Consider the following 25539-nt stretch of genomic DNA (forward strand, 5'->3'; position numbering starts at 1 on the left):
AAAAAGAAAGAGGAAGTCACAACCAGAACTAGAAAAAGGTTTGAACATCACTGCACATATCGAAATCTAAGAGATGCTGCTAAAAATATTCTTAAGGGAGACCTTATGTCATTCCGTGTTTATAGCGGGTAGCAGGACAGATCCCAAACTGATGAACTAAATCTGTAAAGAAGGCAGATCATTAGTTAGGTGAGTGTGAAAGGGGCTGGAAAGAGAACTCTCAGAAAAGAGGACATAGCAGTACTTCCTGGGCCCTGGGGTTTGGGAGACAGGGTTAGCACAAGAACAAAAGGAACCGTATGGACTGCAGATTCTTAAATGCTTCTACTTGTAAATTGAGCCTCAATAAACCATACTTTACTCTTAAAACATTTTAAAAGGATTTCTTTTTTTAGTGTGCTAGGATAATACAATAAAGACCAGGGACAAGCAAATGAGGAAAATCTTGTTAAGATGGAGGGAAAGTACTTAACCCAAGGCAAAAGGAAAAGGAGTAAAGAAAGGAAGCTTTCAAAGGAACACAGGGGGCTGGAGAGAGGGCTCAGTGGTTAAGAGCACTGACTGCTCTTCCAGAGGTCCTGAGTTCAAATCCCAGCAACCACATAGTGGCTCACAACCATCTGTAATGAGATCCGATGCCCTCTGGTGTGTCTGAAGACAGCGACAGTGTACTTATATATAATACATAAATCTGAGAAAGAGAGAGAGAGAGAGAGAGAGAGAGAGAGAGAGAGAGAGAGAGAGTCTGATAAAGTGCTGAGGCAGCTAGAAAAGTGTCTGTCATGTGGAAACTGTCATGTAGGCAGAATTCCAAGCTTCCTCAAGATGGCTGTATTGCTATCTTTTTTTTTTTAGTTCACATCTTCTTAAAAAATTTTTTTTATTATATATTTCTTTATTTACATTTCTTTTTTTTTTTTTTTCGGAGCTGGGGACCAAACCCAGGGCCTTGCGCTTCCCAGGCAAGCGCTCTACCACTGAGCTAAATCCCCAACCCCCTTTATTTACATTTCAAAGGTTATTTCCCTTCCTAATTTTCTGTCTATAAGCCCCCATTCCCTCCTCTTTCCCTCCCCCTCCCCATACAGGTATTCCCTCTATACATCCCCCTTATTACCCTCCCCTATATTCCCCTGCACTGGGCATCCAACCTTGGTAAGACCAAGGGCTTTCCCTTCCACTGGTGCCCCAACAAGGCTATTCTCTGCTACATATGCAGTTGGAGCCCTGGGCCAGTCCATGTATAGTCTTTCGGTAGTGGTTTAGTCCTTGGAAGCTCTGGTTGGTTGGCATTGTTGTTTTTATGGGGTTGCAAGCTCCTTCAACTCTTTCAATACTTCCTCTAATTCCCCCAAGGGGGTCCTATTCTCAGTTCGGTGATTTGCTGCTAGCATTGACCTGTGTATTGGACATGCTCTGGATGTGTCTCTCAGGAGAGAGCTATATCTGGTCCCTTTCTGCAAGCATTTTTTGGCTTCATCATTCGTATCTAGTTTTGGTGGCTGTATACATATGGGCCACATGTGTGTCAGGCTCTGAATGGCCATTCCTTGAGTCACTGCTCTAAACTTTGCTGCCATATCCCCTCTTGTGAATATTTTTCTCCCTTTTAAGAAGGAGTGGGAGCATCTGCATTTTGGTGATCCTTCTTGAGCTTCCTGTGGTCTGTGGATTGCATCTTGGGTAATTCGAGCTTTTTGGCTAATATCCACTTATCAATGAGTGCATACCAAGTGTGTTTTTCTGTGATTGAGTTATCTCACTCAGGATGATATTTTCTAGTTCAATCCATTTGCCTATGAATTTCATGAAGTCATTGTTTTTGATAGCTGAGTAGCACTCCATTGTGTAGATGTACCACATTTTTTGAATCCATTCCTCTGTTGAAGGGCATCTGGGTTCTTTCCAGCTTCTGGCTATTACAAATAAGGCTGCTATGAACATAGTGGAGCACGTGTCTTTGTTATATGTTGGAGCATCTTTTGGGTATATGCCCAAGAGGGGTATAGCTGGGTCCTCAAGTAGTGGAATGTCCAATTTTCTGAGGAACCTCCAGACTGATTTCCAGAATGGTTGTACCAGTTTACAATCCCACCAACAATGGAGGAGTGTTCCTCTTTCTCTGCATCCTCGCCAGCATCTGCTGTCACCTGAGTTTTTGATCTTAGCCATTCTGACTGGTGTGAGGTGGAATCTCAAGTTTGTTTTGATTTGCATTTCCCTGATGACTAAAGATGTTGAACATTTCTTTAGGTGCTTTTTAGCCATTCAATAATCCTCAACTGAGAATGTTTTGTTTAGCTCTGTACTCCATTTTTTAATAGGGAGATTTGGCTCTCTGGAGTCTAACTTCTTGAGTTCTTTGTATATTTTGGATATTGGCCCTCTATCAGATGTAGGATTGGTAAAGATCTTTTCCCAATCTGTTGGTTGCCGTTCTGTCCTAAAGACAGTGTCTTTTGCTTTACAAAAGCTTTGCAGTTTTATGAGGTCCCATTTGTCGATTCTTGATCTTAGAGCATAAGCCACTGGTGTTTTGTTCAGGAAATTTTCCCCAGTGTCCATGTGTTTGAGACTCTTCCCCACTTTTTCTTCTATTAGTTTGAGTGTATCTGGTTTGATGTGGAGGTCCTTGATCCACTTGGACTTAAGCATTGGACAGGGCAATAAGAATGGATCAATTTGCATTCTTCTACATGCTGACCTCCAGTTGAACCAGCACCATTTATTGAAAATGCTATCTTTCTTCCATTGGATGGTTTTAGCTCCTTTGTCAAAGATCAAGTGGCTATAGGTGTGTGGGTTCATTTCTGGGGCTTCAATTCTTTTTTTTTTTTTTATTATTAACTTGAGTATTTCTTATATACATTTCGAGTGTTATTCCCTTTCCCAGTTTCCGGGCAAACATCCCCCTCCCCCCTCCCCTTTCTTATCGGTGTTCCCCTCCCCACCCTCCCCCCATTGTCCCCCTCCCCCCAACAGTCTAGTTCACTGGGGGTTCAGTCTTAGCAGGACCCAGGGCTTCCCCTTCCACTGGTGCTCTTACTAGGATATTCATTGCTACCTATGAGGTCAGAGTCCAGGGTCAGTCCATGTATAGTCTTTAGGTAGTGGCTTAGTCCCTGGAAGCTCTGGTTGCTTGGCATTGTTGTACATATGGGGTCTCAAGCCCCTTCAAGCTCTTCCAGTTCTTTCTCTGATTCCTTCAACGGGGGTCCTATTCTCAGTTCAGTGGTTTGCTGCTGGTATTCGCCTCTGTATTTGCTGTATTCTGGCTGTGTCTCTCAGGAGCGATCTACATCCGGCTCCTGTCGGTCTGCACTTCTTTGCTTCATCCATCTTGTCTAATTGGATGGCTGTATATGCATGGGCCACATGTGGGGCAGACTCTGAATGGGTGTTCCTTCATTCTCTGTTTTAATCTTTGCCTCTCTCTTCCCTGCCAAGGGTATTCTTGTTCCCCTTTTAAAGAAGGAGTGAACCATTCACATTTTGATCATCTGTCTTGAGTTTCATTTGTTCTAGGCATTTAGGGTAATTCAAGCATTTGGGCTAATAGCCACTTATCAGTGAATGCATACCATGTATGTCTTTCTGTGTTTGGGTTAGCTCACTCAGGATGATATTTTCCAGTTCCAGCCATTTGCCTACGAATTTCATAAAGTCGTTGTTTTTGATAGCTGAGTAATATTCCATTGTGTAGATGTACCACATTTTCTGTATCCATTCCTCTGTTGAAGGGCATCTGGGTTCTTTCCAGCTTCTGGCTATTATAAATAAGGCTGCAATGAACATAGTGGAGCACGTGTCTTTTTTATATGTTGGGGCATCTTTTGGGTATATGCTGGGGCTTCAATTCTGTTCCACTGATCTATTTGCCTGTCTCTGTACCAATACCAGACAGTTTTTATGACTATTGCTCTGTAACACTGCTTGAAGTCAGGGATGGTGATTCCCCCCCCCCCGAAGTTCTTTTATTATTGAGTATAGTTTTCACTATTCTGGGTTTTTTGTTATTCCAAATGAATTTGCAAATTGCTCTTTCTATCTCTATAAAAAATTGAGTAGGAATTTTGATGGGGATTGCATTGAATCTGTAGATTGCTTCTGGCAAATGGCCATTTTTACTATATTAATCCTGCCAATCCATGAGCATGGAAGCTCTTTCCATCTTCTGAGATTTTCCTCAATTTCTTTCTTCAGAGATTTGAAGTTCTTGTCATTCAGATCTTTCACTTGCTTGATTAAAGTCACACCAAGATATTTTATGTTATTTGGGACTATTGTGAAGGGTGTCATTTCCTTAATTTCTTTCTCAGTCTGTTTATCCTTTGAGTAGAGGAAGGCTACTGATTTGAGTTAATTTTATACCCAGCCACTGTGCTGAAGTTGTCTATCAGCTTTAGTAGTTCTCTGGTGGAACTTTTGGGGTCACTTAAATATACTATCATATCATCTGCAAATAGTGATATTTTTATTTCTTCCCTTCCAATTTGTATCCCTTTGACCTCCTTTTGCTGTCTGATTGCTCTGGCTAGGACTTCGAGGACTATATTGAATAAGTAGGGAGAGAGTGGGCAGCCTTGTCTAGTCCCTGATTTTAGTGGGATTGCTTCAAGTTTATCTCCATTTAGTTTGATGTTAGCTACTGGTTTGCTGTATATGGCTTTTACTATGTTTAGGTATGGGCCTTGAATTCCTGATCTTTTCATGAAGGGGTGTTGAATTTTGTCAAATTCTTTCTCAGCATCTAATGAAATGATCATGTGGTTCTTATCTTTGAGTTTGTTTATATAGTGGATTACATTGATGGATTTTCGTATATTAAACCATCCCTGCATGCCTGTGATGAAGCCTACTTGATCATGATGCATGATCGTTGTGATATTTTCTTGGATTCGGTTTGCAAGAATTTTGAGTATTTTTGCGTCAATATTCATAAGGGAAATCGGTCTGAAGTTCTCTTTCTTTGTTATGTCTTTGTGTGCTTTTGGTATAAGAGTAATTATGGCTTCATAGAAGGAATTTGATAGGGCTCCATCTGTTTTAATTTTGTGGAATAGTTTGGACAGTATTGGTATAAGGTCTTCTATGAAGGTCTGATAGAACTGTGCACTGAACCCATCTGGACCTGGGCTCTTTTTGGTTGGGAAACTTTTAATAACTGCTTCTATTTCTTTAGGAGTTATGGGGTTGTTTAGATGATTTATTTGTTCTTGATTTAACTTTGGTACCTGGTATCGGTCCAGAAAATTGTCCATTTCCTCCAGATTTTCCAGTTTTGTTGAATATAGGCTTTTATAGTAGGATCTGATGATTTTTTTTTAATTTCTTGAGATTCTGTTGTTATGTCTCCCTTTTCATTTCTGATTTTCTTAATTTGGATACACTCTCTGTGACCTCTGGTTAGTCTGGCTAAGGGTTTATCTATCTTGTTGATTTTCTCAAAGAACAAACCCCTGGTTTTGTTGATTCTTTGCATAGTCCTTTTCGTTTCTACTTGGTTGATTTCAGCTCTGAGTTTGATTATTTCCTGCCTTCCACTCCTCTTGGGATTATTTATTTCTTTTTGTTCTAGAGCTTTTAGGTGTGCTGTCAAGCTGCTGACATATGCTCTCTCCTATTTTTTGTTTTTTGTTTTTTTTTGTTTTTTTTTTTTTGTTTTTGCAGGCACTCAGAGCTATAAGTTTTCCTTTTAGTACCGCATTCATTGTGTCCCATAAGTTTGGGAATGTCGTATCTTCGTTTTCATTAAATTCTAAGAAGTCTGTAATTTCTTTCTTTATTTCTTTCTTGACCAAGTTGTCATTAAGTAGAGCATTGTTCAACTTCCATGTATATGTGGGCTTTCTGTCATTATTGTTGTTATTGAAGATCAGTCTTAGTGCATGGTGATCTGATAGGACGCATGGGATTATTTCTATCTTCCTGTATCTGTTGAGGCCTGTTTTGTGACTGATTATATGGCCAATTTTGGAGAAGGTTCCATGAGGTGCTGAGAAGAAGGTATATCCTTTTGTTTTAGGATGGAATGTTCTGTAATTATCTGTTTAATCCAATTGGTTTATAATTTCTGTTAGTTTCTCTACGTCTCTGTTTAATTTATGTTTCCATGATCTGTCCAGTGATCAGAGTGGGGTGTTGAAATCTCCTACTATTATCATGTGAGGTGCAATGTGTGCTTTAGTAAGGTTTCTTTTATGAATATAGATGCCCTTGCATTTGGAGCATAGATATTTAGGATTGAGAGTTCATCTTGGTGGATTTTTCCTTTGATGAATATGAAGTGTCCTTCCTTATCTTTTTTAATGACTCTTGTTTGAAAGTCAATTTTATTTGATATTAGAATGGCAACTCCAGCTTGTTTCTTCAGGCCATTTCCTTGGAAAATTATTTTCCAGCCATTTACTCTGAGGTAGTGTCTGTCTTTGTCTCTGAGATGTGTTTCTTGCATGCAGCAAAATGCTGGGTCCTCCTTACGTATTCAGTCTGTTAGTCTATGTTTTTTTATTGGGTAATTGAGTCTGTTGATGATGAGAGATATTAAGAAATAGTGATTGTCACTTTCTGTTATTTTCGTTGTTAGAGGTGGAATTATGTTTGTCTCTCTTTTGGTTTCATTGGAAGGAAATTATATTCTTGCTTTCTGTATGGTGTAGTTTCTCTCCTTGTGTTGGAGTTTTCCATCTATTATCCTTTGTAGTGCTGGGTTTGTAGAAAGATATTGCATAAATTTGGTTTTGTCACGGAATATCTTGGCTTCTCCATCTATGTTAATTGAATGTTTTGCTGGATACAGTAACTTGGGCTGGCATTTGTGTTCTCTTAGGGTCTGTATGACATCTGTCCAGGATATTCTGGCTTTCATAGTCTCTGGTGAGAAGTCTGGTGTAATTCTTATTGGTCTACCTTTATATGTCACTTGACCTTTTTCCCTTACTGCTTTTAATATTCTTTCTTTGTTTTGTGCATTTGGTGTTTTAACTATTATGTGACAGGAGGAATTTCTCTTCTGGTCAAATCTATTTGGAGTTCTGTAGACTTCTTGTATGTTTATGGGCATCTCTTTCTTTAGGTTAGGGAAGTTTTCTTCTATGATTTTGTTGAATATATTTACTGGCCCCTTAAGTTGGGAGTCTTCACTCTCTTCTATACCTATTATTCTTAGGTTTGATCTTCTCATTGTGTCCTGGATTTCCTGTATGTTTTGGGCTAGGAGCTTTTTATGTTTTACATTATCTTTGACAGTTGTGTCGATGTTTTCTATGGTATCTTCTGTCCCTGAGATTCTCTCTTCAATCTCTTGTATTCTGTTGATGATGCTTGTTGTACTGCTATCTTTATGTCAACCTGACACAATCTAGAGTCAATTTGGAGGAGAAATGCTCAACTCAGAAAATGCCTTTAGATAAGGGTGTTACTGTGGTTTGTTTCAGTTTGTTTTTCGCTTGGTGACTGATGTAGGTGAGTCCAGCTCACTGTGGGCAGTGCCATGCCCAGCACTGCCACATCGAGAAAGCCAGTCGGCAGCATTCTTCCACAACTCTGCTTAAATTCCTACCTCCATTCCTGCATGAGTTCCTGCCCAAGTTCCTGCCCTGGTGTCCCTCAGTGATCGAGAGTTGTGAGGTGAAATACTTTCCTCTCGTTGTCACTTCTGATCATGGTGTTTATCACAGTACTAACAACCTTAAGAGACATAACGGATATTCCCTGTACACATGTCCCCACTTGAGTGTGAATGAAACTTGAAAATGTGGCCTGAATTCCCCCCCCAGATTATATCCCTGTCAGTCAACTGGGTGAACAATACCCAATCACTTCAGATTAGAATGAGGGCAGGGTCCTTGCTGAACAGACAGCCTCATGTCTGATGTGGAGTAAACTATAACTCTCCTGTGAGTTGACCTTGGAGGGACCTCTGAAGACTCTGAGGACCCTGGAGGAATGGAAGTCAAGTCCTGCAGGAGGGACATGGGAACTAACTTATGACCACAGTTCTTGGAAAAGGATCCTGAACATCAGCAGATCAAAATCCAGCTAGAAAAGCCTGAGAGCTAGCTATAAACACATTCAGATTCCTAACCCAATAAAGTGTCCATAAATAAACCTGTGTTGGTTTCTGCCATTAAATGTGTGCTGGTGTAGATATGTATCAGTAGGAAGCAGATTGAGACTGACAATCGAACTCAAATGTGCCAAGTTAGTTTGGTCAATGAAAATACTGTCGCGGTTTTGACCAACGGGGTTTCTTAATGAACAGTACCCTAGTTTTGAGTTAATTGGTCATTAAATAAGAAGTATCATATAAGTTCGATATGGTGAAAAGAGAAGAGTAACTGAAGAATGTGTTTGGAAATCCACTAGGATCAAGTCCATCCAGAGGCGGCCAGGAAGTCACCATAGGTTGGTGATAGGCTTTCTGTGGAAGATCCTGGCCTAATCTCCTCACACTGACGTCTGCTCCAGGCTTTCTTTCTCCCCCTCAGGTAATGGCAGCAGAGAATCAGTCCTCTCCACTGGCTTGGACTCCTTCTCACAGGACTCCAGGACCAAGAACAACACTCAGCACAAAGCATGTCAGTCTCCGCCACTGTCTTCACACCGACCACACTCATCAGCTTCCTTCATATTAACAGATGCAGAAATCATTCTCAAAGAGTCTTTCCATACTTATGAAAATAAAAGCATATTATCTAAACTCTTATAATTGTTGTACTCTTGTTTATTAAAAAAAATACCTAAACTGGGCCTTATGGAGCATGGCTTTAGTCCCAGCATTCAAGAGGCAAAGGCAGGCAGATCTGGGAGTTCAAGGCCAGCCTGGTCTACAGAGTGAATTCCAAGACAACCAGGACTACACAGAGAAACTCCATTTTAAAAAAAAAACAATAACAACAACAAAACTACACTCTTCATTTTCATTTTAGTGTCGAGACAAGAAACTTCATTTTCATAACTTTACTAGTTCTTTTGTACCAAGGAATTGTGAGTTCTGATAATCATGCAATAACAATAGAGCGTGTAGCAACTTACCTTGTAACTTTTTAGTCGGATGAAGTCAACCTTCATAGAGACAAACCGATCTGAATTCCGGCTGATGTTCTTGAGGTGTTCTACAAGATCGGCACAGAACTTGTAACCACCTTTCAGTACACACAGGACCAGAATATCATGGTAGCCGATGTCTTTCATTATATCCTTAGCCAGCCGCTCAATTCTGAAAGGAGTGATAAATAAAAGATACATTAATGTAGAACTAATAGATACACAATGTTCCATACAGATTAGATAATTTCCGTCAACATGGAGAGAAGCTTGGAAAACAATGCTTCAGGCAGAAAAAGTTTTGTTCAAGTGGAACTGGAGTGTTGACAACATACTTCTAACAGCGACATCATAGGTCCTGTATGTCATGAACAGTGTTAGAGATCATGCATGATATTTATTATTCTATCACCATTACAGCAACCATTGTTAAACTTTAAAACATTTTCAGTGGCATTTATAGAAATCCTCATTTTATAGCAAAGAAAGTGGAAGTAGAAAGCTGTTTTTTTTTTGTTTGTGTGTTTGTTCTTTTTTTGTCAGCTCGACACCAAGACCTTTGTGGGAAGAGGAAATTGAGACGGTGCCTCTGTCAGATTGGCCTGTAGGGAAGTCTGTGGGGTGTGGCCTTGATTAATGACTGATGTAGGAGGACCCAGATCGCCGTGGGTGGAGCCATCCTTTGGCTAGATTGTCCTGGGTTGTAGAAGAAAGCAAGCCTTCCTCTCCAGCTTCTGCTTCAGTTCCTGCCTCCAAGTTCCCACTTGGCTTGAGTTTCTGTCCTGGCTTTTCCCAGTGAAGGACTATTGTTACCTAAAAGTGTAAGAGGAACAAATCCTCTCCTCCCCAAGGTGCTTTTGGTTCTGGTGTTTTATCACAGCAACAGAGACTGTAAGACAGAGAGTGACCTAGTCCCCTTACACTGGAAGAGAAGTCAAGTTCAGAGTAACTAAACAAACTCATTTATTCACCAAAGGCAGCACACCGCAGTACAATGGGAAGAGGTAGCGATACAGTGTGGAGTCCAATGTGGAGGATGCTCCCTGGAGTCAGTGAACAGCAATGGCCTGCCTCTGCCCGCGCTCTGGCACAGGCTTCTACTCATTCTATATGTGTAAGTGTGTAGCCACTCCCCACACAAAACCAAAACCCTGAATAGAGGCAGAATCTGAAACGTGCCCACAATTTCTAGAAAATCCCTGTGTGCATTTAAAATTGGATTAGATTAAGAGAGACAAACTGAATTATATATGTACTTTATATAATTTTATCATGTCTATATTCTATTATTTAATGTGGATTCTACATACTCTATATATTCATATTTATTTGAACAGTTTCTATGTGTTCAAATATATACACAAATAGAATGCTAGCTACGTTTTCAGGCAGTACTTGTCTAAATATGACCACCCAGAGAGTGCACATCAGAGTAGCTGGCATGCTTTTACAAAGATGCATTGAATTCATAAATTTTTCATTACATTAATTTATTTAGTGTATGTGCATGGGTACATACATACATACATACATACATAATACATACATACTATGGTGTGTGTGTACATGTGTGTATGTGTGTGCATGTGATCACATATGGATGTGTGTACATGGATGTACATGTTTATGTAGTGATATACAAGTGCAGGTACAGAGGGAGGCCAGAAGTCAACCTAGGGTATCTTTTCTCGGGAGCTGTCCACCATAGTTTTGAGAGAGGGTCTTGTAGGGTCTTGGGGCTCACCATTGAGGATAAGCTGGCTTCTCTGCAGGCCTGGGTTCTGCCTGTCCCTCTCCCCAGAGCTGGGGTGACAGGCACAGGACTCTTCACCTTGCTTATGGGGATCAAATTCAGGTCTGCATCACTTTATCAACTGTTCATCTCCCCAGCCCCCAAATCCACATACAGACTCAGATGAGAAGTCCAAAGGTTCACTGGCTGCCGGATTGATGATTAGATGTTTTATGACTTAATTTCCGTGACACAACCAGAGAAATTTCCAAGGAAAGAAACATGATTAAGCCTGTCAGCAGATTGGTGAAATTGTAAGACAGGATTGTGGAGAGGGGCCCAAGCATAAAAATGTACTGAAATCATAGAATTATTGCTCGTGTGAGATGGGTGTGATGTTTGCTTTAAAGCTGCGGCTGAATTCTGGGCCCCACCTGAACCATTTATGTAGGAATTTTAGACCTAAAGGATAACAGTACGCACGCTAACCCGTTCACTGGGCAGTTCCATAGGGAAAAGGCTAGTCTTTTACTTAGACTTGATTATGCTTTCAAACAGGGCACAATTAACTAAAATTATAAAATTCAAGTAAGAAAAGAAAGAATTCGTTTATACACAGGGCCTCCCAAACTCAAACTATTATTAAGGGAAGTTGCTTATGAGATGTATGGAGAAGTGAATAAATGTCAATTCTTTTTGCACAGATAAAGTTGACATAATTGTTTAAGTCAAGAGACTTTATTACAATTTGGGGGGCAAAATTCCTAATCTGTAGAGTGTTAATGAGATTTTGCACTTTGGAAAACTCTAAAATTTCCCGAATTTATTTGATGGAATTTCTTTCCCTTTTAAAGATCAAATGTGTTTGCCATGGGAAATCCATCTTCTTCCATGATCAATTCCAAACTAGAACTTATTTTTGTGACACATTATGAACGGAGACAATAAACAACACACAAGTCTCAGGCAATAGAAATCTTACACAATCTGGGATTTGTGTGAATGACAAATTCTTTTTTCTACTGACAGTGATAGATAGAAAGATAACACTTGGTAGAGGGTCCTGTGGGTGTTTTTGAACTTTCTTTTGCTTTAAGGGCTTGGTTCATGTGGTTGATTTAACCTCACAATAAGGGAAGGGGGTGGGGTGGGTAGATTAGGTGCAGGGAGGATGGAGGAAAAGAGTACTGGGAGAGACAACTGGAAGGGTGGGGTGGGAGTTGGTGGGTAGGGTGTCTCTATCTAAGACTCGTAGCAGTGGGAAATGTGGAGCCTGAACCGGCCATCTCCTGTAACCAGGTAAGGCATTCAATGGAGGGACTGGAACACCAGCCACAAAAATCTTTGACCCACAATTTGTCCTGCCTACAAGATGTGCAGAGATAAAAGATCAAGCAGAAGTTGAGGGAAGGGCCAACTAATAACTGGTCCAGCTTGAGGCACTATTAATAATATTCTGCTATACTTGCAGACAGGAGCCTAATGTAACTGTCATGAGAGAGACTCCACCCAGCAACTGATGGAGACCTATAGCCAAACATTAAGTGGAGCTTGCGGAGTCCTGTGGAAGAGGGGGAGGAAGGATTGCAGGAGCCAGGGGGTGGGTCAAGAAAACCTACAGAGTCAACTAACCTGGGTCAATAGGGGCTCGTAAAGACTGAACTGCCAACCAGAGAGCATGAATGGGATGGACCTAGGCCCTCTGCATGAATATAAGCACTGGGTCTTCTGTAGCCGGCATTAGCTACTTTGTGGGGTTTTTCCTTCTATCCTTCTCCACCCTTTTCCTACTCTTTCAACCCCCTAATGCTAGATAGGAAACAAAAAAGGGATGGAGGAAAAAGGCTGCAGCCTTACCGTTAGACTACTTCCTGCTGATTGGGGGGCATTGCGTTCCTTGGGGAAAGTTTGATCTTCACCATCAGGATATCAAATTTTTTCTTGTTGCTTCTTTTTTTGCACATGGCTACTTAATAAACCTCAATCATCAGCAATTGCCCAACAACCCACCCCACTTCTCGGGCCCTAGCATTTATATACCCACTGAAAGGTCCCCAGAATTCCAGACATCGCAGAACTGCAGAAACTATCTGCCACTGGTAAAATCACGTCTGAAGCAGCCCCACATCCCACGCCTGGGATTAAAACAAAAACATATTCTCATAATATCTCTGTGTTTTTTGAAAGAAATTGAAGTTTCAAAATTGTCACTGCAGTCTTCATGTGGGAATCCTAACAGCAGGAGCAGGGGCTGACTTTGGATCCCTTTCCCCTAACTGGGATGCCTTGTGTGTCTAGCCTCAGTAGAAGATTTGCCTAGTCCTAGTGCAACATGACATGTCAAGGTTGCCTGACATCCATGGGAGACCTCTCCATTTCTGAGGAGGAGGGGTGGATGTGGGGAGAGGAGAGGTGAGAGGGAGGGACTGGGAGGAGAGGAGGGAGGGGAAGCTTTAACTGGGATGTAAAGTAAATAAATAAGTAACTAGTAACAAGAATAATAATAATAAAGAACATGACAAATTTAAGAACAGTAGAAGTGCTGCTGAAGAGTTAGCCTGAGGACCCCAATTTTTCACTCTACAGTGTCTTCCTCTCTCTGAGTCCTGGGCTTCTGAGGAGTCCTGAATCCCAGACCTTGTACTGTGAACTCGAGGGAGCTTATCTTCCATGTACATCCAGGATTTACTTATTCAGTCTTGGCACAGGAAGGGGCTCGTGGTCTCGATACTGAGGTGGCTCTGTAAAGAGCTACACCTACCAATCCAGATCCATGGCAGCAAATCAGAGGTGGCATTTAGAAGCCCAAGAGTAAGCTGATATGTCTAGGACTGGAAGTGAACAACCTAGAGCAAGAGAGGGAATGTCTGCTTTCCACGGACGGTGGAAAAGCAGAAGCTGCATTCTCTTATCCTCAAAACATCACCACTGATAGATACAGTCGTACACACACTGACTGGCCGGCCTGACACCCTGTTCCAAAGGAAATGGCAGTTCCAGGGAAAGCTGGGGTTTTAAGAGTGTGTCCTGTGAGGGTGATGTTCACCTTCTCACTCGTCCTGGTTAAACTGAAAGTGTGTGGTAAGCCAGGAGACAAAGGCATCTGGGTGGAAAGCCATGCTCCCTTCCTTACCTCCATGGTTTGTATAGGGCATTGCTCTGGGGGAGTGCACGAGTTAATTGCAATAGCTTACATCTGCTACCCTTACCAAGCTTTCTGAGTAACTGACCACATACGCAACTCCATGAACGCACGTGCTCCTCGAGTTCAAATTTGCTAGCCTACAGACATTCTCCCAACCATTTGAAGGAGAGTCCTTAACAAAAGTGAAGAGTCCCGTGAGAGGGGGCCGCCCCAATGAACGGCTGATACGGGATGCAGGGCTCGCTCACCTGTCCACTATGATGCCGTGAGGGATGAGCACACACTCCAGGTCACCGTAATAGTGCTGCGGGTACGTGAATAAATCCAGATCGTATCCTGGCCAATTATCCATAAGCTGTAAATCAAAGTCGTTTGGTTACATAGTTTCCATTGATGCTTTATTTTTTTAATGTAAATAACAAAAGTTGTCATTTGGAAACAGGATAATGTTGGACACAGAGATTAGATGTACACATCTTGGTAAGTTAATGTATCCCCTCAAGTTATGATAAGCTTAGTAGAGCAACGTTATTGTTTATGCAACCTGATAAAACAAGTGCATATCAAATCAACAATATACGCTACTCTGAACCATCATATGATAAAAGTGCAACCCTGCTGTCTTTTTCTAAAGTGATTTTATCTCTGTTTATTTGTATGTATACCTTCATGAGTTTATGTGTATTCTATGCATGCAGCTACCCTCAAAGGCCAGGTCAGAGGCCAGAGAGCATTGGATCCCCTGGAAGTGGAATTACAGGTAATTGTTAACCATTTGATATCGGTGCTGAGAACTGACCTGGATCCTCTGCAGGAGCAGTCAGTGCATGGCACTACCCAGCCACTTCCTCTCTAGCCCCTAAACTCACCAGCTCTACCTAACCTGATAGGCTATCATGTTTATGTAAGCACTACATAGGTGCGGCTCAATAATGAGTGTCCAGCATGCCCAAAGCCCTGAATTCAGTCTCTGGTACTATAAAAAAGCATGTAAGTGTAGGCAGTGTATACTGTGTATGGAATAATAAAAATATTATGACTACATTGCACACATGTATATACATGTATATACATGTATAGTGTACACTATTATTATGTATTCTGAATTTCTTTTTTTTAACATTATTTTAAGATTTATTTATTTTTATTTATGAGTACACTGCAGCTGTCTTCAGACACACCAGAAGAGGGCATAGGATCCCATTACAGATGGTTGTGAGCCACCATATGGTTGCTGGGAATTGAACTCAGGACCTCTGGAAGAGCAGTCAGTGCTCTTAACTGCTGAGCCATCTCTCCAGCCCATATTCTGAATTTCTATTTACCATAAATGCCTCATCTTCCTTAGAAGGTTTACCCGTGAAAATTGTATCCTGGGATTACAATAGACCTACACTTCTGGGTACCCTTGCCAGTGCAGCAAATACGAAAAGGATGTTCTTTGAAAGGAACTCCAGCAAGTCTTAGGATATGGTGGCCCAGGAAAACAGGCCTGTTCACAGAATACAGACTGCTAGCAAGCCAGCCAGCCAGCCTTGCTCTGGCTTAAGGTTTGCAGACAAGTTTTCTGGTTAGAATAAGAACAAGATGTGGAAGAAAATGACGGCAGAAGTTGCTTTTCCTTCACATAGACAAAGAGGATGCAGTAGTGGAAACGTTATCCATGGAAGCCTTTCTGTAGCTACGTCAGCTCTTGTTATATGGTCATCTCCCCACACCTTCCTGACTGCTGTGCCCAGCTTTGAGCCACAGAGGGCTTTTATAATACAGAACCAGCTTTATTTTCTGATCATTTATACGTCTAGCTCATGCTGTCAGGCTGCTTTCTAGTGTAGACATGATTCCGTATGTGTATGTGCATACATGTAATTTTAAGTATGAGTATGTGAGCATTTCACACACACATATGCACACGCATATGCGCGCGCACACACACACACACACACACACACACACACACACACACGGTGAATTTTAAAGTGCCTTGGTTACCCCAAATGCTGGACACATCTAATCCTCTGCCTGCTACCCTAGACCCAATCAGTGAAGTAGCCAGTGGCTACCTACCTGAAATCTCACAGAGCTGATTGGCTTTCTTTCCTGAAGCTCCTGTCCCATCCTTCTCTCCTGAGTCATGGCAATTCTCTGTGTCCTTTTTTCCAGTTCCTAGACTGCGCAATCTGAAGGTCCTGCCCTGTCTCCTTTTGACCACCCATTAGCCACTGGCATCTTTATTGATCAATCAAAAACCAATTGGGGACAAAGGACCTTTAGCATTTGAACATGTAGATTCCCAATTGAATCAAAGTATTAGAACCAATCTCCAACGTTTTGTTCATGCATGCGATGTATTTTGATCATATTTATCCCAACTCCTCCTCTCTTCTCTCAGATTGACTATCTAGCACCGATTTCAATTCCGTGTCTTTCATTTTTTTCTAAAATTCCCATTGAGTCCAATTTCTGTTACTCCTACACACAAATGGTGTTGGCCCGTCATGCAATGGAGCATCGGATCTACCAGATGCCATACCCTTAGAAAAAACTGAGTCAGGTCTCCCCAACCCCCAGAAGCCATTGGTGGTCACTAAGGCGGGTGCTTATGAAGCCCTTCTTCTCCAAGCTAAAATGCTGATTGGCTTGATCTTGTACAGGTCTTGTGCAGGCGACTGCAGACATGGTGAATTTATGACTACAGTGGTCCTCCCTGACCTCTGACCCTTATTATGTTCCTGCTCTCTCTTCAGAGATGGTTCCTGAGCCTTAGGGGGAGGGCGTGATACAGATGTCCTTTTATGGATGAGCGGGTACTTGTTTCCCGTCCTTTGGGAATCTCTGCATTAATGGGCCATCCAGTGCTCAAAAAACTTCCTTGATGAGGTTGGAGAGCCACACTAATCTATGGGTAGAGAGATAGGGAGAGCCACAGTAATTTATGGGTAGAGAGATAGGGAGAGCTACACTAATCTATGGGTAGAGAGATAGGAATTTACAGAGCAGTTTGATACTATGCCAATTTAGGAAAATAATTGTAAAGTTTCACTACTGTGCCCTCTGAGCTCTCCAACCATAGGTTTTGGGCCATATTTGTAGTACCAGGCATGGGTTTCTGTGGTGCAGGTCTCAAATCCAATCAGGGTCAGTGGTTGCCCTTATTTATAACATTCAGTCTACTAGGGAACCTATGGGTGTCTCTGCCATGCCAATCGTTCTAGCTCACAGGGCATAGGGTCTTCCAGTAATAAGAAAACTAGCTTCCAGGAAGGAAGCTTCTCAGTTAATCCCAACTTGACTTTTCCATGTCTTATGATCAAACTGTGTGATCTTCTCAGCAATGAGTCCTGGTGGCCAGCCAAGAGCAATGGCAATAGCCTGTATTTTGTTTCGGGGATTTCTAGGACACCTAATTCTTCCTGGCTCTGACTCCCTTCATCTGCCTTACACACTGCCCTTGTTTCTACTCCCCCTGTCTCTACGCCAAAGTTCACCTCCCTCTTGGAGGGCCAGGTCAATCCCACTTCTTCCTGGAAGCCTCGCTGGCTGGCTGACTTCTCTCACGTTGTCATCCTCTTGCCTATTCCCCTGGGGTTCCCTGCAGCTCTGGCTCAGCAAAGGCTTCACCTTTGTTCTTTGGGAACCCTTCCACACCTCCCTTTCACTCTGTCTCAGCTGTTTGGTTTCGGTTTAGGGTCCGTTCCGGCCAATCCATCTTTTTTTTTTTCTTTTTTTTCCGGAGCTGGGGACCGAACCCAGGGCCTTGCGCTTGCTAGGCAAGCGCTCTACCACTGAGCTAACTCCCCAACCCCCCGGCCAATCCATCTTATACAAGACATTCCCCACCCCATTTCCATCCTCCTCTGCAAGAAGGGCTCCAGATTTAGAAAGAGGCTTTCAAGGTAGAGCCAAAGCCACTCTCATTCTAATTTTGTTCTCTAGCCAGACCAAACTCATATTATTTCTCCCCAAATTTAACCCTTCCCTATCTCAGGAAAAAGCAGCACTCTCTGCTGTTTCTTCAGACTAAAACTTCGGCATTGGCTTTGTTCCTTCCTTTAATCTTTGTACCAATCCGTAGATCATCCCCACCCCAATTCCCTCCCAATGTGAGCAGAACCACACCTGAGCAACTTCCATTGCTCCCTCCCTACCCCCGATCTGGGTCTCCGCTGCCCTCATTTCACCCTGAACTACAGCAGAAATGGCCGAAGCTGGCCTCGCTTCTCCAAACATGGCGGCTATAGTGACTTTTGAGGAGTGCACTTCTCATCATGACAGTTTCTTCTATGTTGAAGAAAACCTAGAGTCCTCACCGAAGCCCACAAGAATCCCCTCTTGAGTGTCTGGTACTTTCTCCTTCGTTCTGCTCTAGCCATTTTTCTCCTGGAAGACTGAATCTGCTCACAATGGTTTAGTGTTTTGATATTTCTTTAGCCTGTAAGACTCTTCCAGCAAATGAGCACAGGGCATGTATTCTTTTTCCCCAGTCTTCATTCAATGTCACCTTTACAGAGAGGCCTCTCTGACTACAAATATAAACCAGCACTCTCCTTCCTCCTCATCCCATTGATGTATCCTTTATATCTGATTTCACTTTCCTTCATAGTGTATATTACTACTACTAGATGTGTGTGTGTGTGTGTGTGTGCATGTGTGAGTGTGTATGTATATATATGCATATATGAATGTGTGTGCATGTTGTATAAGAGTGTGTGTATAAGCGAGGGTGTGTGTAGGTGTGGGTGTTTCTGTCTGTCTGTTCTGACTTGTCTTTTCCACTGGAATGTGAGCTACTTCTGGCAGACATTTTATCTTACTTTCTGTTCAATCCTTCATGCCCAGACCACTGACCTGAGATCTGGTAAGTACCAAAAAGATGTTCAACAATCAAATAAATGAGATAGTCATTACCTCCGAACTCCAACCTCAATTTGTCAACTTGTGATAGAGATGGCTACTGTTCAAAGCTCTGGAAATTCATAGCCATCCCACTGGCGCAAGGAGTATGCACCATCTGCATAGTCAAAAAGTGTCCTATTTGTTGCACCGCCACCAGCAAGCTGGCTGGTGTGACGGGTGAACTTTTATGGAGCAAATCTGGTTCCGCCCTGTAAATTCCAGGAGCCTGCTGTAACCAGAGTGGCTGTCAGTGGCCTCACAGCTGTACCTGAATGACATTTAGTCTCTGAGATGGCCCAGTTAAGACTGTCCAGGGAGATCAGCCAAGCCCTTCTCTGGCTTTCCTTCTGAACCACACAATGGCACCCACTCCACTTCCTGGAGCTCATTCACTCACAGTGCTGGTAATTAGTGGTCTCCTGAGCTTGTTCCTCACTCCATGAAAATCCTTACAGCTCTTTGCTCTGAATCAGAGAGACTACACTGTATATCAAGGCCGTGTTCCACTCTCTCATTTTTACTGCCACGAGATTGGGAGACTGTAGTTTTCTTCCTCCCCTTTTGTTTTTCTTTAGTTTTTGAGACAGGAGCTCACTATGCAGCCATGACTAGCTTGCAGCTAGCTATGCAGACCAGGCTGAGGTTTTAATTCACAGAGCTCCATCTGCTTCTGCCTCTGTCTCCTGAGTGCTGGGATTAAAGGTGTGTGTCACCGTGCCCAGCCCTGATTCCACTTTCTTTAAATAAGATAAAATAAAACCTATGGAGTGAATGACATCAAATAGATTTCAAAGACTAATGCATAACAAATACTGAACAAATGCACAACACACACATACATACATATATTCACATTATGTTCACATATACATACACACACATACATACATATACACACATGTATGCAAACACACAAATACACATATACATGCACATACATGCATATACACATACACGTACATGCACATACATACACAATACTCAAATACATACACACATATACACACATAAATACATAATATACACACATATGCACTCATACATATATACTATACACATACCCATATATACATGCACAAATATATACATACAGACATACATACTTATAGACACACATACATATATATATACACATAAACAGACACACACACACACACACACACACACACACACACACACAAATGCCAAAGAAAAAGAAAAGATGATAGGAAAATTAGGAAACACACCTATACGTGAAAACAGTCAGAGCAGACAGTAGCCCAGGGCAACATGAGCAATGTGGATGTCAAAGTCTGACTCCTCTCGGGCAAGTCTGCTAGCTATGGGACCTGGGACATATTACTGTCTCTAAAACAAAGTCAAGGCCTGTCTCACATGAAAATGTTAAATAAGACAGATAATGAATATAAGATTCAATGCATGTAGTCTATAGTGCTATGCAGTGTAAGTATACTGAAGCACCCGTTGTCTATATAAGTCACATAATCATTTATATAAATACATTGTAACTCGGTTAGAGGAAAACCTTAGTGCTGTTTGCCAAAGTCTTACTACTCTAGGTCAAGCAGTAAATTTTAATCCAGCAGGAATACATACACGTGTCTAGAACTGTTCTCATGATCACACGTGGCCATTATTTCTAGTTAATCTGAAATGGTGTTTTCGCTGCAGAGACAAAAGACAATAGGAGATGAGACTCCAAGTCTGTTTTGCTGACTTTGCACACAAATGGCGTGTGTGTGTGTGTGTGTGTGTGTGTGTGTGTGTGTGTGTGTGTGTGTGTAAGTCTAATCCTGGAGGGATTCAGAGCTGCAGGGCGCCTCTGAACTTTAGGTAGTGGCTAAACTAACGTTAAAACAAAAAAGAAAAAGCAAAGAATCTTAAATAGTTTTAGGATCACTGATAACTTGCTCTAACTTTATTCACAATCATTTCTCTGTTTGAAGAGGCAAAAAACATCTCCAAGCTGGAAAGGCGGCAAACACAGTAACTGAGTCATTTTATATCACATCCAAATCCAGAACGCATTGACTCTCTTGGTCACATTTAAAGCTATGTTGAACACTTTCTAATTGTTTTCCTTTCGATATTTCTCCCCAGGGCAAAAAACAAACAAACAACAACAACAACAACAACAACAACAAAACAGTTCAGAAACATGTGGGCAGAGCTCAAGCCTCCTTGTCCCGCTCCAAGGGCCATGCACCTAGTCCTACCTTCCCTACAGACGATTGTCATTGGTTTTCATGCCTATGGCTGTCCTCCCTTCAGCACAGAACCCCAGACAGCAACATCAGCAGGCCCAGGTCCAGAGCCCAACACTATTCTTACAATACAGGGATACAAGGGTTCAAGGAAGGCCCAGGTTCTTCTGCTAAAGCAAGGAAAAAGCTCAATAGACCACAAAAACTTCCTTCACAGTGCCTTCCTCTTCTGCAGGCTTCTTCCTCCTCTTATTTATCCTCCTATTTGATTAACTGGGTTCATCTGTATGATCTTGAGTTTGGAACTCACCATTAGAAAATGGCAGGCTCAATAGTGGGTACACAATCATGCCTCCCTTTCTTCTAGAATCTGAGGATTGCCAACACGTCAGCAGCATGTGACAAAGGCTCGTGGTTCCCTTCTCTCTCCACAGATGACTGTTAAGATGGCCTGACTTTTGGGAACTCGGTGTCAGCGTGCCCATTTGCTGTGAGCTCATGGTCCCTATCCTTACGTCTTGCTCTCTCCCAGTTTCTCAATAGTCCCTTTTCTCACACAAACTGTACTTACGTCATGATTAAATCTCCCGGCTTCATTCCTCTCACCATCTTTAGCATCACAGCTCTCCCGACCCTGATTTTCCTTCCTAATCATTGGTAACACGTTGGGTGCATTACTCTAAGATGAGAGTCTGGAGACTGCCTTCCTGACCTTTCTAACTAGTCTATCTTATAGCTCCTTCCATTGCGTCACTCAGCTATTTAATCCTAATTCTACACCAGCAACACGCACGTTCCCATAAACCTACCAGTCTTCTGAGGTAGCCCTACCTCTGGAGTTACAAGGTCTGTTTATTGTTATAACTTCCTTTTTGATTTTTGTTTTACCCTACCCTTAAGGACTGGCTATTTTGCCTACATCCTTCTTGCCTCTGGCTTTCCTAACCCTTTCCTTTCTTCAGCACCTGAATTTCCTTCGAATTTTACTAAGTCTTATTGGAGAAATTAACATATGCAGAGGGTGTTTCTGTCATACACTGGTTATCGTCAACGTTAGGGGGCACTTGGGCAGTTCAGCAACTACTCACAGTGCCCAAGCCTCACTCTAGCTTCTTCTCTCCTTATTGACCTCTTGCTATGCCCATGGGTCCTTCATAAGGCCTCTGTAGACACAAATAGATAGGAATATTGTGTTTACAGTTTTTCTCATTTTAGGCTTTTTAGACTTTAGTAATCTAAGCATCCTATGAGTACATCTAGATTTATCTCCTTTTGATTTTTAATAATCTGTGGTGATGGGGATGGGTTTTATATGAGCTACACCTCAAGCTGGATTGTGCCACTTGACTTTGGAAGCATCTAGCATCTATGGTACAGTGGCACTCTAGATTTCACAATTTGAAAGGCGTTCCACATTGCCGTGGTACTGTAAGTAGACTGGCCACGAGGTGGCTATTTGAAAGGTGCTCCTCGAGTTGGGGATTTAGCTCAGTGGTAGAGCGCTTGCCTAGGAAGTGCAAGGCTCTGGGTTTGGTCCCCAGCTCCGAAAAAAAAAAAGAACCAAAAAAAAAAAAAAAAAAGAAGAAGAAGAAGAAAGGTGCTCCTCACTAATGGCCTCTGGTCATCCCCATCCGACTTGCTCTTCCGGCAACATCAGACACTCTTGACGATCTCATGACCCTGGCTAGTCCACTTCCGTCAAACTGTTCCCTAGACATCGACTCCTCTCCTGCTTGCTTTCTCCCATCCAGCGCTTCATTCTTGGTGGGCTTTGTGTCCACCATGTGCCTCTCACATCTGGGGGCGTTCCGGGCGTTTGTTCTTTTTTTTTTTTTTTTTTTTGGTTCTTTTTTTCGGAGCTGGGGTCCAAACCCAGGACCTTGCGCTTCCTAGGTAAGCGCTCTACCACTGAGCTAAATCCCCAGCCCCCCGGGCGTTTGTTCTTCACTCCTTCTTCTTCTTCTTTTTTTTTTTTGTTGTTGTTCTTTTTTTCCGGGAGCTGGGGACCGAACCCAGGGCCTTGCGCTTCCTAGGCAAGTGCTCTACCACTGAGCTAAATCCCCAACCCCGGGCGTTTGTTCTTAACAGTTGATTTTATTTCTCCCAGTTTATTTTATTCCATTCTTCATTTATCCCCCAAACTAACCTGACAATGGTTTTCCAAATCTACCTTAGTACATTCTGGAGTCGTTTCAAGTATGACTTTCAGGTTGCGAACCTTAAAGATGTCATTTGGGAGGCAGTTAGCTTAATGACTTCCTCTTTCATATTTTCTTTTTTTCTTTCTTTCTTTCTTTCTTTCTTTCTTTCTTTCTTTCTTTCTTTTTTTCCCAGAGCTGAGGTCCGAACCCGGGGCCTTGCGCTTGCTAGGCAAGCGCTCTACCACTGAGCTAAATCCCCAACCCCCATCTTTCATATTTTCACCCCCTCCCACCGGGTCTATCATACCCACAGCGACTGGAGTGTTTTTATTGTAAAAGCACAAATCAGAAACTGTGTTCTCCTCTCTGCCCTTGACATGTGTCTCTGTGCCATGGGTCCTCACATGGTTTACCTTCCGTTTCTGTTTCTGATCTTGGGTGAAATGTCACTGCAGACTCTTTGATCATATGGGTAAAGACACTGCTCCCCTCCCCTTTCCAGGAATGGCTGGCTGAACTATCCAGACTGTGTTTTCACAGGGCTTCCCTGTGCCCCTTCCCAGAATGCAAGTTCCAGGAAGAAGAGTTTATCTGGTTACCAGGTGTAGGAGCAGAACCTGGCACGGCAGACAAAAGGCATTCCTCCTTGAGGGAAGGAAGGTCCTGCTGTTTAATTGAGAGCTGAGCCCCACCTTTCAACCTGAACAGTTCTATTTAACTGAGAGGTGTTTCCTTCCCAACCCACTCATTCTAATTAAATCCATTCATTTCCATAAACAGATTAGCTGCGAATTACACGCTGAGCTCTGGAAAGAGGATCTTAATGGTAAATCAGCCCCGCCCACCACCTTCACACCTTTTCACCCCATCCTGGACTCACAACTACCATCCGCTAGAGTTTAATTTCAATATTGTGGGAGCTGGGAGCCCTCGGGCTGACACCTGAATGAACGATCCCTGAAGTTGAAGAGGTTTGGACCTGGCCCCACTTCCATCCTGACACACTACTGGGTTTTTCACACATCAAGTTTGTCTTCCGTCACAGACAAGGCATAGGACACTCTAGCTGCTGGCTTCGGCAGAGCCGCGCCCCAGATTCAGAGTTCCGATTGCATTCACTAGCGCTACTTTGCACCTTGGCTGCCCTGAAGAGTGAGTTCTCAGTGGCCGTTTTCAAAACAGAACTCAAAACTCACTGAAGTGAGGAGGCAGTGCTAAAAGGAAGGCCACTAGAGCTGCGTGCTGGGGATCTTCCTAAACCCCGGCTGGCAGGCTAGAGTCCTTGTGGATAGCAGAAGTGGGGACCCGGTAGGAGGCTGGCTTCCAGGCCAGGAACCCGCGGGGAGGGTGGGAAGGGAGGAGTTATTGGGAACTCTGGATGAAGGAGTGATTTTAGTAGGAGTTTCGTCAGACCGGGTGGAGAAGGGAGGCCTGGATGCGAGAAAACCAGCGGTCTCCGCCCGGAGGAGGAACAAAGCCTTGGCCGGTTCTCTCCCGAACGCTTGTCAGCTAAAGGGTTGGGGGGCGGGAGTGGAGGGGTGCCCCGAAGGGAGGAGAGGGGAGGGGAGAGAGCTAAGGGAGCCGGGAATCCGGAGTTCGCATTTACCACGACGCCTCGCCCGGAGTCTGGCGCCTTCTCACTGCTCCCGGCCATGTCTCTCGCTGGGAACGCCGGACGGACAGCGCCCGGAGGATGTGGGGGCGGGGGGGGGGGATGTGGCTGGGGCTGCCCCGCCCCCAGCCTGCGGGCGGGAAAGCTGGGGCTACAGTCGAGGCCCATTCCCGGGGCGGCGCGGGAGCAGCTGTGGAGCAGCGCCTGATGCACCTGAGCGCGCTCCGGGGAGCGTCCCTGGCGGCCCCCCGCCTGCCCCTTTGCCGGCTCCGCACCCCGCGGGGATATGGGTCAGGCCTGCGATTCGTTCTGGAGAGAAAGCCGTCCCTTGTTATTTTCCTTCTCAAAGCCCATCGCTGCAGCCCCCAGGCCAGCAATTTCCAAGACTCCTCCCTGCCAGATTTTAAATGCACATTTGTCCCCAGTCAATGCATTAAAGAGAGGCAGTGCAGCGCGTTCTGGGCTTTGGAAGTGGGCCGGAGTATCCCGGAGGACTTCAGATCTTGGCGCCCTGCCAGGAGTTGGAAAGCGCCACGAGCCGGCATTTCCTCCGACCAAATCCTGGTGATCCGATGAGCCCAGGGCAGGGACTTTTTACAAAATACTGTATCTGATTTACCATTTTACTCTAATTGTCCTAGGTTGTAGCTAAAGGCAATTGCTCTGCTCTGATTAGAAAGCCTTGTTTTATGAATCTGTTGTTAAACCAACCCCTAATCCCAGGTTTCTTCTAGCCCAGCGACCTGGTCCTTTGTTCTTTC

General features: G+C 43.3%; 1 protein-coding gene across 14 annotated transcripts in view; it reads right to left on the reverse strand.

Moving 5' to 3' along the window:
- Positions 1-25188, reverse strand: part of Prtfdc1 (phosphoribosyl transferase domain containing 1) — a 105238-nt gene extending 80050 nt beyond the window's left edge. The window contains exons 1-3 of one of the 14 annotated variants that reach the window (NM_001106127.1): positions 24773-24857; positions 14174-14280; positions 9037-9220 (exon numbers count right to left, since the gene is read on the reverse strand). In NM_001106127.1, coding sequence (NP_001099597.1) covers positions 9037-9220; positions 14174-14280; positions 24773-24820 — 339 coding nt within the window. In that variant the 5' untranslated portion in view covers positions 24821-24857. Of the gene's footprint in view, positions 1-9036; positions 9221-14173; positions 14281-24772 lie in introns of all 14 variants that reach the window. The other 13 variants (XM_063276256.1, XM_063276255.1, XM_063276260.1 and 10 more) reach the window with 13 other exon arrangements.
- Between the last annotated feature and the right edge of the window lie 351 nt (positions 25189-25539).

Source organism: Rattus norvegicus, chromosome 17, assembly GCF_036323735.1.
Source record: "Rattus norvegicus strain BN/NHsdMcwi chromosome 17, GRCr8, whole genome shotgun sequence".
NCBI classification, from domain to species: Eukaryota; Metazoa; Chordata; class Mammalia; order Rodentia; family Muridae; genus Rattus; species Rattus norvegicus.